The 17,641-nt window shown below is 32.3% G+C and overlaps 1 protein-coding gene across 1 annotated transcript in view; it reads right to left on the bottom strand.

Annotated features, from left to right (window-relative positions):
- The window catches only part of LOC114342162 (lysosomal acid phosphatase), a 158,421-nt gene extending 147,588 nt beyond the window's left edge, over positions 1-10,833 (bottom strand). Inside the window, exon 1 of the mRNA XM_050647020.1 lies at positions 10,618-10,833. Coding sequence (XP_050502977.1) covers positions 10,618-10,683 — 66 coding nt within the window. The 5' untranslated portion in view covers positions 10,684-10,833. The remainder of the gene's footprint in view (positions 1-10,617) is intronic.
- Positions 10,834-17,641: the final 6,808 nt, after the last annotated feature.

The following is a 17,641-nucleotide window of genomic DNA, read 5'->3' as shown; positions in this document are numbered from 1 at the left end:
AATGTAAATTCGTACACGTTAAAACAAAATTTATATCAAAGTTTAGGTGGGTACAAAAGATATTTTCAAGAAAGTATCCAAATCATACAAGGGGATCATTGTGTAAATAATTAAAAAGGGGTCATTTTTGCAAAAAATTCTTTTTTAACCGCTGAGGTAATTCATTTATTAATGAAGATTTATGGGATTTTTTTCTGCAAAGCTGAAGGGTAAATCTTTCACATAAGACTTACTAAATTAAATTTGACCTCCTATTTATTTAAATAATTGTATATAAAACTTTAAAAACAAATTTGAAAAAAATTATTTTTAGCATTTTAAATAAGCACTATAAAATATCTTATTTTACAGACTAAGTTGCGCTATGTTACTAGTATGAAGCAAAAAAAATTAGTCGAAAAATATTTTTGAGATATTGAATGTGTTTGTTAAATGTTACTATACAGGGTGTACAGAAACTCTACCGACAAACGAAGAGAGGAGATTCCTCAGATAATTTTAAGACAATTTAACCCAATTCACCTAGTCCGAAAATGCTTCTTACGGGAGCTAGAGCTCTTTGAAGATGGCGTCATGAAATTAGTTTTTCTTAAATACCTCCAGAACGCTTCTATTTAGAAAAACGAAAATTGGTATGCGTATTTACTTTTCAGAGATGAATAGATTCCATCGATTGCAAATTTCTAGTACCGGTCATAGGCGTCCGTTTTGGGTAGAGCAACGGGTATTTTATCGCATAACTTTTTTGTCCTTAACTTTTATGCATTTTTGACAACGGATTATTAAATTGTGAGGTATTCTAGTACTAAAAGGTACTCTTGTTTAAGTCGGTAGGACACACCGTTTTCTAGAAAAATCGATTTGAAAGTTTTTCGTTTTTGGAATTTGAAAAAAAATTGAAGGAGCTTTTCAACAAAAAACGAAGTATTTTACCAACATAAAGTAAGAGTAACTTTTAGTACTCGAATACCTTATAATTTAATAATCTAATGTCAAAAATGCTCAAAAATTCAAGACAAAAAAGTTATGCTATAAAATAACTGCTGACCTACCCAAAAAGGACGCTTATGACCAGTACTAGAAAGTCGCAATTAATGAAATCGATTTAACTCTGGAATATAAATAAATTGCCAGATCAAATTTAGCGTCGTAACCACTACAACTCATAAACAATTTGGGGAATAATCGTTAATTGGATTATACTTTTGTATCTTAATAACTTCTCTAAACGGCTTAACCGATTTTGATCAGTAAACATGAGTTTGAAACGTATTGACCAGTAGTATCTGATGGATCTAAGGTCAAGTATGATAACTGAAGCTATTAGGTACAGGAATTATTTAGCTTTCGAAACCGTTTTTCCCACAGAAAATAGATTTTATCATATTTATGAAGCCTATAACCTAAAAATTTGAATTTTCCCGGATATGAGGTATACATCGTTAGATTCGTCTTGAGTCCTTATACAAACGCTAAGTTATTGGCACAATTCGTACGTTGAAATGTTGAGTAATTGTCGAAAAACCAAAATTTTCAAAGTTTAGTTTTTCAGTTTTTCGGCTATACTGAGCCGTGTGTATGTCTGATCCTGACGGCTTGGACACTATTTGAAAGCTTAAGTCAACACTATTGATTTGATATATTTGCGGTTCTCATGCCTCTTCTTGATCCGAATATATATACCCCCAAAAAATATGCCGTTTTGTACCTACAAAGTCCTATAGCTGGCTTATGGGTGGTCAAAAGCCACAAACTACACCGGTTCTAAATCGGCCCTGACCCCCTCTTTAAATACAGAGAAAAAATATCAAATCGGTTGAACTTTCAAACACACATACATACATATCCACAAACATTTTCCCTTTTTTAAATAAAAATTGAGTCACATTTCTAAGCTCTATAACTTTTGAATGGTATAACCGATTTTCAAAATTAGACATGCATTGGAAAGGTAATGATCAGTTCTATTAGAAACCGCAAAGGTTGGACTTAAATTTTCGAAGTTTTTGGGAGTTTTGGAGACCAGAACGAAAAACAGACCCTAAATAGGAAGGGCCGTAAAATCGACACCCTTGGACCAAAATGGATGGTTGACATATGAATGGGTGAGTCTTTTTCTGAACTTGAAGATGGGAGTTGGCACAATTTTCAATTCAGTCAGATTTAGAAAATTGAAAATTTCGTGTATATAATAGTGTCGCGTGTAGGGGGGTGTATTTCTGCGCCACTGGCGAGAACTGCCGTTATCTGGTAATCTTTTCGATATAAAACTAACAGCTTCGATAACTAATAAATCGAAAACTATTAATTTTATCAAAAAAATGTATAATGAATATTTTTTGTTTATAATTAATATTTTTACCAGCATTTGCGGTCAAAATATAAAAAAAAAATTTCCACCCTCGAGATGAGGTGGCAACTACCCCCTTGGTAAAAGCGTCTTTCGGCATCATATAGATTTTGATCCTTGGACTATCCACTACTTATTGTCAAATGTTTAAACAAATCTATCCATTCTGTAAAAATTGCGAAGTGAAAAATTTCAGTTCCTGGACTAATTATACCTTTGGAGCTCTATAATTTCTGAACGGCTTACCTGATGTTGATCACTAAACATGAATTTGAAACGTATTAACAAGTAGTATTTGATGCATCCAAGAGCGAGTATGATAACTGAACGTATTACAGGAATTATTGAGCTTGAAAAACCGTTTTTCCCATAAGAAATAGATTTGATCATACTTATGAACCCTATAACTTAAAAATTCGAATTTTTCCAGATATAAGGTATACACCGTTAGACGCGTCCTGAGTCCTTCTACAAACGTTCAGTTATTGGCGCAATTCGTAGGTTGAAATTTTGAGTAATTGTCGAAAAACCAAAATTTTCAAAGTTTAATTTTTCAGTTTTTTGGCTATGGTGAGCAGTGCGTATGTCTTAGCTTGATCGCTTAAGGGCCATTTGAAAGCTTAACTCAACCCTATTAATTTGGTGTATTTGCGGTTTTCCTGTCTTTTCTTGAACCTAAGATATATACGCCCAAATATGCTATTTTGTATCTACTTAGTCCTCTAGCTAACTTACGGGTAGTCAGAAGTCAAAAATTAGACCGGTTCTGAATCGGCCCTCACGTCCTCTTGAAACACAGAAAAAAAAATTCAGATCGGTTTAACTTTTCCACATACATACATACAAACATACATATCCACAAACATTTTCCATTTTTTAAATAAAAATTGAGTCATATTTCTGAGCTCGATAACTTTTGGATGGTACAACCGATTTTCAAAATTAAACATGCGTTGGAAAGGTAATGATCTATGCTATCAGAAGCCGCAAAGGTCGGGCTTAAATTTTTGAAATTTTTGGGGGTTTTGGGGACGAGAACGAAAAACAGGCTTTAAATGGGAAGGTCCGTAAATTCCACACCCTTGGACCAAAATGGAGAAGTAACATATGGATGGACGAGTCTTTTCGTAAACTTTAAGATGGGATGTGGCCAAATTTTCCATTCAGTCAGGTTTAGAAAATCGAAAATTTCGTGTATATATAGTGTCGCTTGTAGGGGTGTTGTGCGCCACTGGTGAGAACTGCCGTTCTTTGTGGATGTACCAGTTTTCGTCTTTCTAAACATTTTTTTTTTTGAAATTTTTTTTATTTAAAAAGCGAAAAATTTTCAAATCGATTTTTCTAGACAATGGTGTGTCCTACCGATTTAAAACAAGAGTACCTTTAAGTACTAGAATACTTCACAATTTCATAATCCAGTGTCAGAAATGCATAAAAGTTAAAGATAAAAAAGTTATGCGATAAAATAACCGTTGCACAACCCAAAACAGACGCCTATGATCGGTACTAGAAATTTGCAATGGATGGATTAGATTTATATCTTGTAGATATATACGCGTACCAATTTTTGTTTTTCTAAATAGAAGCGTTCTGGAGGTATTTAAGAAAAACTAATTACAAGACGCCAACTTCAACGAGCTCTAGCTCCCTTAGGAAGCATTTTCGGACTAAGTGAATTGGGTTAAATTATCTTAAAATTATCTGAAGGATCTCCTGTCTTTGTTTGTCGGTAGAGTTTCTGGACACCCTGTATTTTCAATTGCAAAAATGCGGTTGTTGCCAAAGAAATATTCACCTGCTTAAGATCTCATTATTTTTATTTTTGTGTATATTTTCGATAAATGTATCGATAAATTCAAAGGGTACCCCCCGTTAAGATAAGCAAAATGCCCTCACTCCCAGAATTCAATTTTATTAATTTTTTTACGTTCTATGCAACTAAAAAATGAGATAACGCGGATTTTTAGCTCGCCACCCCCTTACCCCTCCCCCCACAGCCAAAAACGTAGATTTTTAAATTTAATTTTTTTTAGTTGGGTTCCAGTTGATTTAAAAATTTCAAAAAATTCACAAGTATAGCTAAGGCTTTTACAAAACATGTCCATTTTTTATGGACCCATAGGTCGAGTGTACATAACCTCAATTTTTTTTTTAACTTTTTAAAACCTATAACTTTTTTTTGGAGGGGGCTGCAGGTCCAATTTTTTTTGCATTTTGTGTATTTTATCAAAAGCTATCTCTCTAATTTTTTTCAGATTTTTCCGTCAGGTGCGCCATTTTGAAAAATTAAGAAAACTGTTTTTTTAGGGGGTTTTTGAAGATTTTCTCCATTTTATAAACTGCATCATAGATCAACTCAAGGTTTTGTTAATAGATAATGTACAATTTAAAATAACTGAGTATATTAGGATATTCAAAAATTGGCGAAACACTTCTAAACCCCCCAAAAACCATGTTTTTTTAAAGTTTTGTAAGGATTTTTGCGGATCTAATTATATTTATTGTGGTCGATACAGCCTGAATATTTTTTTTTATTTTTTTTACGTTCTATATGATTTTAAAAAATTAGGACTCACTGCAATTTTAGCCCACTTCCCCTATTCCCCCTCCCCATAGCCAAAATATCAATTTTTCGATTTTTTTTAAGCTGGTTTGCAATTAATGAATGTTATTCGGAAGCTATTTCTTTGTGGCATTTTTGTAATTAAGTATTCTAAATGGTCATTTTTTAGTTAAATTGTGGCTTATTTCCCATTTAGAATAGTTAATAATTATTAAATTATAATATACAAATAATTCACACGCACAGCTGAGGCTTTTACAGAACATCTATTTTTATGGACCCCAAGGTTGAGTGTAAGTACATTATTATAAACTCTTTTTTTTTTGTTTTTTAATACGTATATTTTTTTGGTGATGGATTTATGTCTATTTTTTTTTGTGTTTTGTGTATTTTATCAAAAACTGTATTTCTGACTTTTTTCAGATTTTTCCGTAAGATCTTCAAAAATCCGCAAAACTGGTTTGTTCGGTGGTTTTTAGGGATTTTCTCCATGTTATAGACTTCAAAATATATTAATTCAAGGTTTTTTACATAATGTATATTTTATAGGTATTGTAGGTATAATTTGAAATAACTGAGTTTTTAGGGATATTTTATATAATTTGCTATTGAAAAAACAAACTGCTAGTTTTCACAATCATAAACTTGTCAGGATGGCACGTTCCACAATTAAAATTACGTTTCACAATTAAAACTTCCCCTGTTTCGATACCTACATCAAAGTTTGTCCGACTAGATACCGTTAAACTATTCAGATATTTTCAGATTGATATTAATCAACTTTTTTTGGTACGCGGGATCCAGGCCTAATATTTTTTGAGATCAACACAACCTGAATACTTTTTCATTTTTTTACGTTTGATGTGTTTAAAAAATAAGCGTTAGCCCAATTTTAGCCCTCCTCCCTCTCAACCTGCCCAATAAATCATAATTTTTTCGTTTTAATTTTTTTTTCTCAGTATATCTGTTGCTCAGTTTGTCCTCAAGTAAACTACATTTAACAAAATAATTTTAAATTTTTGCAATATTTTTATATGTATAAAGTGAAGATTTTTATATAAAGTAAAGATGTCATTGTGATATCTTTTGGGTAGGATACAAAAAACAAAAATAAAACAGAATAATCAATTTAAGAAAAATACATTATTTTAATATATCCTACTTCTTGTCGTTTTGTGAATCAAACCATTTTGTTCTTTGTTAGTTTGTATTTAGTAGGTACCCTAATATTACCTTCCATTATACATATTTTATTTATTCAAACATGTGCTTGTACCATCTACATAACCTATATCTCTGCTCTGCCTATTATAATTTCACTTTGATTCACGTTCACTGCCACGTAAAACACCATAAAAAGAATAAGGAAAGTATTACCAAAGAATATATAGCTCCGTATATACTCGTAGAGTATTCGGAGAGTATATTCGTTGGTATTGCACTTCAGTTTTAAAGTCTTCATCGCTGTCTTCGTCTATTACAGGTATAACATAATATGTATTGTCAAAGAGTTTTGTAAGATATTCTGCTGGCTTGATGATTTTTGTAAAATATCTTCCATGCGATAAATAGTATATTATGGCAGCTACATGCGAACAACAGCCTATGGTTATGTTGCCGTTTGCGCAACTCGCATCTACAACAGTATCTATTGTTTAATGTTTTCCGAACCATCTTCGTTTGGCTCATAATGCAAATAGTCCATGCTGTATGCTTGTCCCCATTAGGTAAATTATTTCGATTCATTTTTTTGCACAAACTTATTCAAAAACAGGTCCTTATAACAAATCCACATGGTGCCAGGCAGTACGAATTCAAAAAATCAATTTTTTCACTTAGGACAAACTTGTTTTAGATTCTCTGGATCAACCTGAGCAAAAAAGGTCTCTTGTGATTTTTCTATAAAATTGACTGTCGTCGAGTTACATGCAATTTAAAATTTGAAAAACGCGAAAATGGCCATTTTCAAGGCTTAATAACTCGATTAAAAATTATTATTATGAAAGTTATAAAGCGACCAACTCAAAGTTTGAAGTCCCCCCCCCCCTGCAGGAGCATGAAGAAATTTTTGTCATTATTTTATTACTATTATTTTTAATAATTAAAAATGAGCGCTAAGCACGTATTGAACCGGCCGTCCGCGAGAGAGACGTAAATTCATTGGACGTTTTAAAAAAATATCAATTGGAAGTCAAAAATGCGTTTTAAAAAAATAAAAAAGGGATTTTGAGGTTATATGTATTGTACACTCGACCTACGGGTCTATAAAAAATAGATATGTTTTGTAGAAGCCTCATAAAATTTTTAAATTTATTGCAACTTAACTAAACAAAAAAAAAAAAATAGAAAAATTGACGTTTTTGTAGGGACAGGGGGAGGGGGTGGTGGGCTAAAAATGTGATTAGTCTTATTTTTTAATCACATATAACGTAAAAAAATGAAAAAAAAATATTCAGGCTCTATCGATCTCAAAAAATATAATTAGACCCGCAAAAATCCTTACAAAACTTTAAAAAAACATGGTTTTTGGGGGGTTAAAAGTGTTTCGCCCAATTTTTGAATATCCTAATATACTCAGTTATTTTAAATTATACATAATCTATTAACAAAACCTTGAGTTGATCTATGTTGCAGTCTATAAAATGGAGAAAATCCCCAAAAACCCCCTAAAAAACAGTTTTCTTGATTTTTCAAGATGGCGCACCTGACGGAAAAATCTGAAAAAAATCAGAGAGATAGCTTTTGATAAAATACACAAAATTAAAAAAAATGGACCTGCAGCCCCCTCCAAAAAAAAAGTTATAGGTTTTAAAAAGTTACAAAAAAATTTGAGGTTATGTACACTCGACCTATGAGTCCATAAAAAATAGACATGTTTTGTAAAAGCCTAAGCTATATTTGTGAATTTTTTGAAATTTTTAGATCAATTGGAACCCAACTAAAAAAAATTAAATCTAAAAATCTACGTTTTTGGCTGTGGGGGAGGGGTAAGGGGGGTGGCGAGCTAAAAATCCGCGTTATCTCATTTTTTAGTTGCATAGAACGTAAAAAAATTAATAAAATTGAATTCGGGGAGTGGGGGCATTTTGCCTATCTTAACGGGGGTACCCTTTTAATTAAACTCCCCCCTAAAATGGCATTTGAAAATTTTTATTCAAATTTGTTTATAATTTGTTTTTTTAATAACGTCGCGGGGATTAAGTATTTTGAAATTCCGTTTCGATAATTGGGTTCCTGGGAATTTTTTGCTAATTAACAAAAATTTTTTGTCGATTTTCTTCTTCTTTTTTTTTCTTTCTTGGAGTTATATTACTACGGGCCCTTTTAGGGTTAAATTTTATGAAGAATGTCGAATCTCTGAGTTGTAGATTCTAGACCTAAAAATACTAAGATTTAACTAAAATCTCTTAAATAAAATGTGGCTACTTACTGAGTTACAGGGTGTTTTATTTAAAAGTTTAAAAATTATTGTTACCAAGTACTTTAAAACTACTTGACGTAACCTTATCATACTTGGCAGAAAGTGTGGCTATTATACACCCTACTAAATTGTGATTAATAGACGTTTCTAGCTAGCGCCAGAGGCTTACGACAGGGAATAGTGTGTGATTGACCCCTCCCAAATTCTACGCCACTGAGTGAATTACTATTTTAGCGAAATTTTTCGATTCTCCAATACTTTGTATGCAAATAACTTTATTGGTGTCGATAAAGTCATCGTTTGAGATATATTGGAAGTTTAAAATGAATGAATGAATGAATCAAAATAATTATGCCGTTTCATTTTTAACGTCCAATATCTCGAAAACTAATGACTTAATCGTTACCAGTAAAGAGTATATTATTTACATAGAAAGTATTGGAGAATCGAAAAATTTCACTGAAATTGTAATTCCCTTAGTGGCGTAGAATTTGTGAAGGGTCAACCATTAACTATCCCCTGTCGTACGCCTCTGGCACTAGCTAGAAACGTTTATTAATCACAATTTAGTAGGGTGTATAATAGCCACACTTTCTGCTAAGTATGATAAGGATACATCAAGTAGTTGTAAAGTACTTGGTAACAATAGTTTTTAAATTTTTAAATAAAACACCCTGTAACTCAGTAAGTAGCCACATTTTATTTAAGTGATTTTAGAACAATCCTAATATTTTTAGGTCTAGAATCTACAACTTAGAGATTCGACATTCTTAATTAAACTTAACCCTAAAAGGGTCCGTAGTAATATTACTCCACGAAAAAAAAAAAGAAGAGGAAAAAAAGACAAAAGAATTTGTTAATAATTGAAAAATTCCCAGGAACCCAATTATCTAAACGGCATTTCAAAATATTTAATCTCCGCGACGTTATTAAAAAAACAAATTATAAACAAATTTGAATAATTTTCAAATGCCATTTTAAGGGGCAGTTTAATAAAAATTTGAATTTATCAATACATTTCTCGAAAAGACACATAGAAATAAATATAATAAGATTTAATACAGGTGAATATTTCCTTGGCAACAACCGCGTTTTTGCAACTGAAAATAGAGTAACATTTAATAAACAAATTCAATATCTCAAAAAATATTAAATATTTTGGACAATTTTTTTTTATTAATACTGATAACATAGCACAACTTCTCCTGTAAAATAAGATATTTTATAGGGCTCATTTAAAACGCTAAAAATATTTTTTTGTAAATTTGTTTTTAAAGTTTTATTTATAAATATTTAAATAAATAGGGGGTCAAATTTAATTTAGTAAGTCTTATGTGAAAGATTTCCCTTCAACTTTGCAGAAAACAATCCTATAGACCTTCATTATTAATTGAATGACCTCAACAGTTAAAAAAGTATTTTTTTTGCAAAAATGACCCCTTTTTAATTATTTAAACAATTACCCCTTGTATGATTTGGATACTTTCTTAAAAATATCTTTTGTACCCACCTAAACTTTGATATAAAATTTGTTTCAACCTGTACGAAATTACATTTTGATTTACATGTACTTAGTGTAATTTTATTTTACTAGACTATTAAGGATATTTGATTATATGAAAGTGTGCCAAAAAACAGTGCGAAAAACAGTAAATCCAATTTAAAATACATTTTTACTCCACGCACACTTTAAATTCTTCACGCACTGATACCGATAATGACAGTTTTCGCAAACTAAAAACTTATACATAATATGAGATAGAGTATAAAATAGTATATTATGCAACGAGCATTTAATGATGGTCATTGTGAAGCAAGTATGAGGGATAAAAAACGAGCCGTATGCGTCGAGTTTCTTATAGAGTACGAGCTCCATAATGATAATTAAATGCAAGTTGTATACACTATTTTTTCTATGATAATTCACAACAAAAAATATATTCAAATTTATTAATTTTGTAACGCAAACAAATTAAGTAGTGTGTCAGTTTGATAGTTTGTTTACATATTGAGAACTGTCAAAGCGTATGTATTTGACTCGCCATTGGTCACTGCGCGTGTACCACCTTTATCGCGAATGCCATATCGCGATTCTATTGGTTAAAAATCTGTATCTTACTTAATGAAAATCTGTATCACAATGAAGTTAATTATGATACAGGTAGTGACATCATAATTGATAAATTATAGTATGAGAATAGAAATAGTTTATTATGATATACTTGGCAGTTTTAATAATTATTGTTGTTATCAGTAACATATAAATAATTTTGCTGTACTTACCGAATGTGTTTTTTTCTTTATCACTAAATTCACTGTTAAGTGCACGGCATACACAATTCCAATCATTTCTCGTCAAGTTTCTAGCTTTATAAATTTCTATTGTTTTGTCCCAAAGAACAGGAGGTCTCGCTTCAATTAATGTTATTCATATTTCACTATCAATCTGAGACATCATAATATAAAATACATGCACCTACTTCAAACAGCCACAAAATGTAAATGAAAATAATGTACCAAACAACCAAGGAAACTACCTTCGTGCGACTGAACGACAGTATCATATTATGAAAGGATGCATTAAGTCACAGATCACTTAACTCTCTTAGATGTTTCACGCAGGTATCTCAACGTCATCCTCAACTAAATGTCATTTGGAGTACCGATTCATTTTTTCAGATGTCGCTATGCACTGGAGTGAAGATTTCTTCTATATCACTGAGTCTGAGTGTCATTATAATTTGTCAATTGTCATCATTGTCAGTATGCGTTTATCTCAGTAATGTTTATTTGATTGTTATTTGATAAAAAATCCTGATTTAGATAAAATGGATTCAAATACACTTTTTGAAACAAAACGAATGTGATTTGAAGATCAGTTTGCATTGTATCATGAAATCATAGATTATATCGAAAAGCAATTCCTAGCTTACATTTGCATGGTGAGTTCAACAAGTATTTGTTATTAGAGAACAAGTAACACAGTTAGTGGTGGATGGAAGCAAATGAATGTAACACCAAGTAAGTAACCCCTAATGAAAATATATTATAATTAATAAAAATTATTTTACGTGAAATGAATCATGGTATAAACTATTATATTAATTTTTTGTTTTAGTTGAAAGTCCTTCAACAAGTAGAGATGCACACACGTTTCAATCATTTGAGATACCCATTTGTAGAAGTCTTCTTCTTCTTTGAGTGCCTCTCCTATCGGAGATTGGATATCATTAGGGCGATTCTAATTTTATTTACTGCTGTTTTGAACAATTCGTTAGTGGTACAGCCATACCACTCTCTCAAATTTCTCATCCAGGACATTCTTCTACGGCCTGGATTTCTTCGTCCTTGGATTTTTCCTTGCATTATATTTTGTAGGAATGTGTACTTTTGTCCTCTCATCAGGTGGCCTAAGTATTCAAGTTTTCTCTTTTTTATAGTCCGTAGAACTTCTGGCTCGTTATTTATTCTGCGTATTACTTCTTCATTTGTAATTTTATCCACCCAACTTATTCGTAGTATACGGCGGTAGCACCACATCTCAAAGCTTTCAAGATTTTTAATATTCCTCTGTTTAAGAGTCCATGACTCAACACCGTAGAGCAAAGTACTGAATACATAGCATTTTAACATTCTAGTTCGTAGATGAATACTAATATCACGATTACAAAATAATTTTTTCATTTTTATAAAAGTAGACCTGGCAATTTCAATACGTCTTTTTATCTCGTGATTTTGGTCACCTGTTTCATTGATAAGGGTTCCCAAGTATTTGTATTCGTTTACTTTTTCAAGTTGGGTACCGTTTATTGTGATACTAGTGTCATTAATTGGATTCTTACTGAAGGTCATATATTTGGTTTTTTTGACGTTCATCCTTATGTCGTAGTTATTACATATCTCATTCATAGTTTCAACTAAATGTTGTAGATCTTCCGCTGTTCTTGCCATTATCACAGTATCGTCAGCATATCGAATGTTATTGATAACTTCTCCATTGACTATTATCCCTTCGTTTGCATATGAGAGAGCTTCTTGGCATATTTGTTCGCTGTAGATATTAAATAAGAGCGGTGACAATATACAACCTTGTCGTACTCCTCTACGTATTTCTATTTCGTCCGATGTTTGTACTTCTATTTTTATATTAGCTCGCTGATTCCAGTACAGATTTAATATTATTTGTATGTCTCTGGAGTCAATGTTCTTACTCTCCAGGATTTCTTTGAGTTTACTGTGGCGTACTTTGTCAAAGGCCTTTTCAAAGTCTATAAAGCAGGCGTGTACCTCTTGGTTAACATCTAGGCATCTCTGTGTTAGAACGTTCAAGGCAAAGAGAGCCTCCCTTGTACCTAATCCTTTTCTGAATCCCATCTGTGTATCGTTAATATCGATGTCTAGTTTTTGATAGATTCGGTTGTGAATGACTCTAAGAAATATTTTAAGCTGGTGACTCATCAAGGAGATTGTTCGATGATCTGAACATAACGTAGACAGCAACCATTCTTGCGGTATTATACCAGTACTGTATATTGTATTGAATATATGCAATATTATGGTTACGGATTTATCATTCAAAAGCTTCAGCAGTTCTGTAGGGATTTCATCAGGTCCGTTTGCTTTTCCACTTTTAGCGTTTCTTATTGCGTATTCTACTTCTTCTTTCAATATGTCTGGCCCAGTTGCATTGATTATCTGAGTTAAGTTGTTTCTATCGTCTTCAAATAATTCATTCAGGTATTCTGTCCATCTTTTTATTTTATTCTCTAGATCTACAATAAGATTTCCATCTTTGTCTTTAAGTTTACCTATTTCGCATTTCTTTATGCTTCCTGTTATCTCTTTTACTTTTTTGTGCATATTGAACGCATCGTACTTTTTCTCATAGGTTTCCATTTCTTCACACTGTTCTTTAATCCACGCCTCTTTGGCTTCTTTTATTCTCTTTTTTATGTGTTTGTTTATTTCTTTGTATTTGTCTAGGTAATTCTTTATCTTTCTTCTTTGTTCCATCAAGTCTAGTATGTCCTGTGTCATCCACCCCTTGTTCTTTGTTGTTGTTTTTGTCAGATGTTTCTTTCCTGCTGTTTGTATAGCTGTATTTATGTACTTTAATTTTTGGTTAACGTTATCCGTATCATTAATTTGTTGTTGCACTGAACTGAGGTTTTCATTTATTTCTTCTCCTGTTTCTTGTCGTATATTTTTATTTCTAAGTTTATCTAAATCTAGTGTCTTTCTGTGTGGTCTCCTAATCTTTTTTGGTCTCGCCTCTATCACAGTAACTACCGGGTTATGATCTGAGCCTATATCAGCTCCTGGGTACGTCTTAGTACATTTAACAGCATTACGATACCTCCTTGCTATCAGAATGTAGTCTATTTGATTTCTCACCATTTTTTCTTTGGTATGTTGTGGAGATGTCCATGTATATAATCGCCTAGGAGGTAATTTGAAAAGGGTGTTTGTTATTACGAAGTCTTCGCTCTGGCAAAATTGAATCAATCGATCTCCTCTGTCGTTTCTGTTTCCAAGTCCATAGTTTCCTACATGTTCTCCTACCTTACCTTGACCGACCTTGGCATTAAGATCGCCCATTATTATGTTAATGTGTTGCTTTTTTATTGCTTTCAGCATTTCTTCTAAGTCGTTGTAGAATTGTTCTATTTCATCGTCATCTTTATCTGCTGTTGGTGCATAGACTTGAATAAGATTTATTAACTTATGTCTTTCTTTAATTTGTATTAATATTAAGCGTTCTGAGTAAGGAGTACAGGTAATTAAAGAATTTTTCCATTTCTTTGAAATGATGATTCCAACTCCGTACCGATGGGTGTTGTTGTCGATTCCGGAGTAATAAAATACGCCATCATTTGTAGAAGTATTTGGAAGATAACTATTAATAATTTTATTTGTAAAGATACGATTTGTAAAAAAATATGTATACAAAGTGGTTTTTCTGGTATTAAATAAATAAATAAAAATACGGCATGTCTTATTTTTTCCCAAATCGTGTTTATATTTGAAATTAAAAATAATTTGCATATTTTTTTAAAAGCAAATTATTTTTTTTCAACTATACAAAAATATTTTAACCTAATATTTTCTTCCTACCAAAATTACATTTTGAAATGCGTTATCGTGGAACATCTAGAGGAGGTAGGTGATCTGTGCATTAAGTCCGCTATATTATTGCGACTTCACCGAACGTTCCAACCACCGCGCACTTTTTAGTGAGAAAGGCTCCATATGATTACATGCGCCACCATTGGAATGTCGTCGTGCGTTCTAACCCTCGCACGTTTAAATTATTATAATGTGACAGAGCACTTATGGTATGTTAAACAGGAAATGGTTGAGATCAACATCCTGGATTAGCCGATAATAGTATAAAAGGCCCGGTTTCAGGTAAAATTTAAATATGTTTTCTGGTAAAATTTGTCAATCTTCATTTCTTAATGATGATTTAATTGCGTACAATCCAAACTCATTGTAATTTCATTAATACAGATTAGGCTTATATTGACGAAACTGTACCGCTAAAAGGGTTTTTCGAATTCGATTGTAGTGCGCGACGGGGTTGCTATTTAATCACCTTTTAAGTGGTTTTCAGGTACAGTGGAACCCCGTTAACTCGGATTAATCGGGACCGCGGCCGATCCGGGTTATCGAAAATTCGGGTTAGCCGGAGAAAATAGTAAAGATTATTAAAATATGGTATGCTTACAGATAAACTCCGTTATAATTGGCACACAGACACTTGTAAACCACGTTCGCGTTCCTCACATACAAAGCGTCGTCGAGAGTCTCATTTTTAGCTTTCTTATCTTTGCACCGATTGTCCAAACTGTCTTTTGTTATCATTTTGAAACAAAAACAACATTTTAAGTTTTATTGCCATTACAAACACAAAATCTGAATATATTTACGAACGATTACAGAACGGAACGAACAATGCGACTTTACTACACACAATACCGTCTCGCAACGAGAACGAACTTATGTTATTTAATAAGAGTGAAGACTAAGTCCATTGTTTGAAAAATAATTTTTTAATAGTTTTTTCTAAACAATGCTAAGACAGTTTCAAGTAAATAAAGGATACTACAGATACCTGTTGGTTTCGATAACACATTTTTACTAAGGTATATTATGTATCAAATTACACAAATAAGCATTATCTCTCATTGTATAATGTGTTTGACATTGAAAATTGAAACGAATGAACTTCATAGGAATTCGCTAAACCGGCAAATTTTTACGAAGAAAGTTTATTATGATAATAAAATTAGCCTGAAAAATATAAGATATTATAGTATTCGAACAATATGTTTATAAGGAAAGATAAAAGAAAATATTTTAAGATGTTGAAAAGAAATTGGAAAATCCAGCATAAAGGACATACATTTTTATTGTTGTAATGTTTGTCTGATAAAAATCGGTCCGGGTTAGCCGGACTTCCGGGTTATCGGGGGCCGACTTATCGGGGTTCCACTGTACTTATATAATAAGTTTATGGAACTGCAAACCAACCAGTATTAAAATACGATTTCTTGACAAAATTTGTTAGTCTTTATGTATCACGGGAAGTGTTAAGTAGTATTACTCATTTTATTCATTACGTTTTCTATCATTATGTGGCGTCCGTGGGATAGTAATAATGGGACTTCTTCTAGTGTTCCGGTAAAGAAGAAACATTTATCTGTAGATGCAAAGCAAACTGTAAAAACTATATACAGTACCTTACTTAAAAGAGGACTTGACACAACTTCGGCTACGAGTGAAATATGCGATTTGACGAAAATACCTCTGACCACAGTAAAAAGTATTACATCAAACCCCATAGAAACAAGAAAAAAACGTAAAGATTTCAGTTCCACCAAATGTATGGACGAAGTCGATAAGGACTTGATACGTCGAAAAGTCTATACCATGTACGAAGAGCAACGCATACCTACATTACGAGCTCTGAAGCAACGGCTCAATGTTGACGAAACCCAAATAAGCTGTAGCTTCACCAGCTTATGGACAATTTTGAAAAGTATGGGCTTTCGATATCGTATAATTGACAAAAGACAAGTAATAATTATGGAATCTCATAGATTACAAAAATGGCGTTATGAGTATATAACTTCGATAAGGAAATTCCGTTCTGAAAATCGTCCGATAATTTACCTCGACGAGACATGGTTTGACACACATTCAACGCGACCTAACGGATTTGCCGATCCCTCCGGTAAATGTAAGACAAAAGCTCCGTCAAATAAAGGGAAAAGAATAACGATTTTACACGCTGGATCAGAAAATGGTTGGGTTCCAAATGCCTTGTGGCTTTCTGCAAAGAACATTAAAGACTCCTGCGTCGACTACCATGAAGATACAACGGCAGAACTTTTTGAAGAATGGTTCAAAAATAATCTTATGCCAAACATTCCTCATAATAGCGTGATAGTAATGGACAATGACAGTCGCCAACTAAGTAAGGCTCCAAACTCGAATAACACTAAATTGGAAATTCAAAATTACATGGAGACTAATGATATGTATTTTGAAGAATGTTATACCAAACAAGAGCTTTTAGAAGTTTTAAAGGCATTTTCTATAAAAAAAAGTATATGTTTGTGATACATTGGCAGAGGAAATGGGACATACATTGCTGCGGCTTCCACCCTATTATTGTATGTTTAATCCCATAGAACATATGTGGCACGAATTGAAGTCTAACGTGAGGTCACAAAATATTTCTCCAACGTTAAGTAGTACTGTTGTAGAGTTAATAAGAAAATGTGTCAATGATATTCTTCCAAATAGTTGGAGAAACTCAGTCCGACACGTAATAGGTAAAGAAAATTCATATGTTCGTGTACATCATAATATAATTGGACCGATCATAATTAATTTAGATGAGGATAGCGATAGCGAAACAGAACTATGTGTGGAGTGATACTTTCATCAAATCTACAAATGTTACTATTAAAAAAACGGTTCTTTTCAGAACCACAAATTATTATTAATGTTTGAATGTTTGTTTTTCTATAATCTTAGCAATTAAAATAGATTTAATTTATTTTAAAACTTATTTGAAAACATTAATTTCTATTCGGGTATATAAGGCAAAGCAAAATATTTACATCAAATTTTTTTTGGTTTTGTAGTCGTAATTATTGTAATTGTCAAAAGACCAACTCTGTCTACCTCGGTTGCTTATCGCTCCGCATGGGTCTTAACAATGGGCCAGGTCAGATAAATTTAATAATGTTTACGACCGCAGTAATTATATTTAACCATTTACTGTTGAACAAACCAT

This window comes from Diabrotica virgifera, chromosome 3 (genome assembly GCF_917563875.1).
Source record: "Diabrotica virgifera virgifera chromosome 3, PGI_DIABVI_V3a".
Lineage (NCBI taxonomy): Eukaryota > Metazoa > Arthropoda > Insecta > Coleoptera > Chrysomelidae > Diabrotica > Diabrotica virgifera.
The sequence above is the reverse complement of the archived record's forward strand: the minus strand, read 5'-3'. Positions and strand labels throughout refer to the sequence as shown.